Source organism: Apaloderma vittatum, unplaced genomic scaffold (genome assembly GCF_000703405.1).
Source record: "Apaloderma vittatum isolate BGI_N311 unplaced genomic scaffold, ASM70340v1 scaffold13896, whole genome shotgun sequence".
Classification (NCBI taxonomy): Eukaryota; Metazoa; Chordata; class Aves; order Trogoniformes; family Trogonidae; genus Apaloderma; species Apaloderma vittatum.
Genome location: NW_009721342.1, coordinates 16,501 through 19,633, shown reverse-complemented (window position 1 = coordinate 19,633; position 3,133 = coordinate 16,501). Strand labels below are relative to the sequence as shown.

Sequence of the window (3,133 nt, the reverse complement as noted above, 5' to 3'; positions counted from 1 at the left end):
CATTCCTGCAACGTGCTAAGTAAATATTTTTCTGGCACCAGAAGCAGCCCACAGTAGTGCAGGCTGTTGGGAGGTTTGCTAAAGCATCACAGGCGATGTTACTGACGGAATGCACGTTTGCTTTTTAACACCTTTGCATTTTACTAGTAAAGCAGGAGAGGACCAAGAGACTGTTCCACAGAGCTTTGGAGAAACTTCAGAAGAAACACCTGCCTATAAAATGGGAATATAAAACCCAGTAAAGAACGTTAATATTTTTCAAGAAGCAAACACTCAAGATTCTTATTGCACAGTGCAATCTTGCTACAGACTTTCCTAAAATGGCTAAGGGCTAGCAATACTTTATAAGCTAAGATTTTTTTCATTGGAAATGGCAGTTGATAATAAAATTACAACACTTTTTCACTTCTTTACCCACTTACCTTGAGTAAAATATCTGCTAGGGATCCTATAACATGTAAAGCTCCATCTTTTTTCCTTGGATCAATGTTTGGTTCTGTCAGAATCTGGTAGCAATATGCCATCATTTTTGGTAATACCTAAGCGAGACAGCAAAACGCACAATCACTCTTTGTCAAATTATTTTAATAGCATTGTTTCAGTCAAAAAAATTGCATGATATTTTTAAGCAGATATTTTATCTTGGCCAAAGAACTGCAAGGTACTATGTGCAGCATCTTTCTATAGTTAAAATTTAGAGGGTTCCTTTTTCAACTTTTCAGCTAGATATATTAAAATTAAATTAATCTGCTTAAAATTTCACATTAATAATAGTTAGTAAGGTATTTCTGTTGTTGTCTTGAGGAAAATAAAAAAATGTGACGAAAAGGCAAGAGGCTTAAACAGCAACTCATCCATTTTTTTCCCTTCTCTTCTGGCTTGTCTCACGCATATATAAATACACATGTGTCTGTACATATATACATGAACATATACATATTCAAGAACGGCTTGGACTGAAACCTCATAAACTTATTTTAATCTATTGATTTCAACAGTAACTTCTGAAGTTGTCTAGACTTAGAAAGACTTCTTGGCAAAACCAACTGTTCAATGTAATTGCCACACCCATTCTGGGCTTTTCAGATATTAGGACACATTGACAAATGCAAATTATGAAAACGAGAAGGCCAGTGAGCAAGGATGAGTTTTGACAACTGTTCTGACAATAAAGTAGACAGGCCACAGGCTCTTCCACCTGACGTGAAGACCACGCTGTTCTCTGAAAATCCATCTGGAAACAGAGCTCTGTGTTTACTGGATGTTAAAGTGGTATTCAGAGGAAAAGTTCACGGTTTTTCTGAAATGCCATACACTTTCCAGGGTTTGGCCGGGTACTCTTGCACAGACCAGTGTACGTGTAGAAAGATCTACAGAAAAGTTATGTCCTCATTTAAAGAGCGGCTGCATGAAATTGCTTTCGTTCTTGCTAATTTCATTGCTGTCAACAGGAGTTTAAAGAGAGTCAGTGAAAATTAATAAGGAGCAGATTTCACTTTTCCCCCTGCTAAGCTCGGGAACCTCCAAACAGCTGTGATGGAGGCTGTTTGTAAACTTGGGAAAATACCAGTACATCTATTCCAACTCAGTTCATATCTGCAATGTTAATTTTAAAGCTGCAAGACATACACACATATTTTAAGTCTCCCAAAATTGATAGCACTCAGTCGGTAAAGCATTTTACTATGTATTAGCAAGTAGAATTTTCAAGACTACCTTTCTGTAGCATCTTCAAATTTAAGGGAAAATAGCATTATTAAGGAAATTTCAAATAATTAAAAAAATACCTCTTTTCTCTTCTTTGCAGCAGTATAAAGGAGATTCTGTGCTGCTGTTGTAGTAGATGCATAATCCTCAAATACATCTAACAAATTTTAAAAAAAGGGAAAAAAATTCCTTTTATAAGTGACAATAATTTTTTTACAAACCATTTTGTTTATGGGACATCACAAAATCATACGGTTTTGTATGAATATGTAACCTCAAAACTACTGACACAGTTGTCTTCAAGGTTAAAGAGTCAGACCCAAGCTTACGTCACATAGCTTAGGAGAGCATTTAATTCTTGCCTTCCAAATCTACTGACTACTCATCACTTCCTTTATTAGGAATGTGTTATTTATTCATTAATTCTTTTGAGACTGTGTATTTAAGGGATGAAAGATCCTGGCTTTATTTTTTCTTAATTAAAACCATGATAGGAAGAAAAACAGTACATTCCAGTACCATGTGTATACCAAATGTACAAATTTTTGGCTTGATTTATTAAAACCTTGTGGGAAACTTTTTGTACGTAAAAAATACTTGGATCTGGAGTAGTTTTAAACTTGCTGAAAGTTAAAGCTTTTTACCTTAATTCATTACAAGTAAAACTCCTTTAATCATTGAAAATATAACGTATCTTGAAAAAAATCTGTGCTGCCAAACATGTTCCAGTCCAAACACCCCTACACAAATAAAAAACCTAAAAACGTAATCTTAAAATATTGTTAAAATGACACACTAAGTTTTCCTGAGAATTTGAAGACAAAAAATGAGTAAGAAATACTGTCAGACTACTGGAATTCTTATTCCAAACCCAAATGTGCCTCACTAAATTTCAATTCAACGTACTTTCATGCCTGTGGATTTTTTTACCTTCCACAATACAATTCAAATCTGTACTTAAGTGTCTCAGCTATATATAAAAAAAGGATTCACTACTTAAACAGAAATAACTGAATTCATATACCAAAATCCAGCAACATATTTGTACCCCGCTAATCAACACTATATCATGATCAGTTTTTTGCATAACAACTCTCAAGTTTTTTTAATTATTTATGAACATTTAAATTTTATTTTCACATATGCTAAGCCTAAATCAACCAGTTAAAAATTCCCAAATGCCACATAACTCTGTGGTGCCTGGTTTACAAGAGTTTTCCACCCAAAACTGATATGTTTTTCAAGTACCCTTCCCTTTTTCAATGACACGACTCTTTTAATAAAAGCAATTATTCACAGTATGGTCCTATGTGACATCACCAAGATTTTGCACTGCATCTTTTGAAAGAATACATCTATCTAATTATCTTATAATTTAGTAATACTAATTGGCAAAAGAATGCTGAAGACATTAGCAATTTTCACT

The 3,133-nt window shown here is 34.1% G+C and overlaps 1 protein-coding gene across 1 annotated transcript in view; it reads right to left on the bottom strand.

The window, feature by feature from the left end:
• The window catches only part of IPO8 (importin 8), a gene marked incomplete at its 5' end in the record, with an annotated part of 37,426 nt that overhangs the window by 21,876 nt on the left and 12,417 nt on the right, over positions 1-3,133 (bottom strand). The window contains 2 exon segments of the mRNA XM_009871349.1: positions 407-539; positions 1,788-1,864. Coding sequence (XP_009869651.1) covers positions 407-539; positions 1,788-1,864 — 210 coding nt within the window.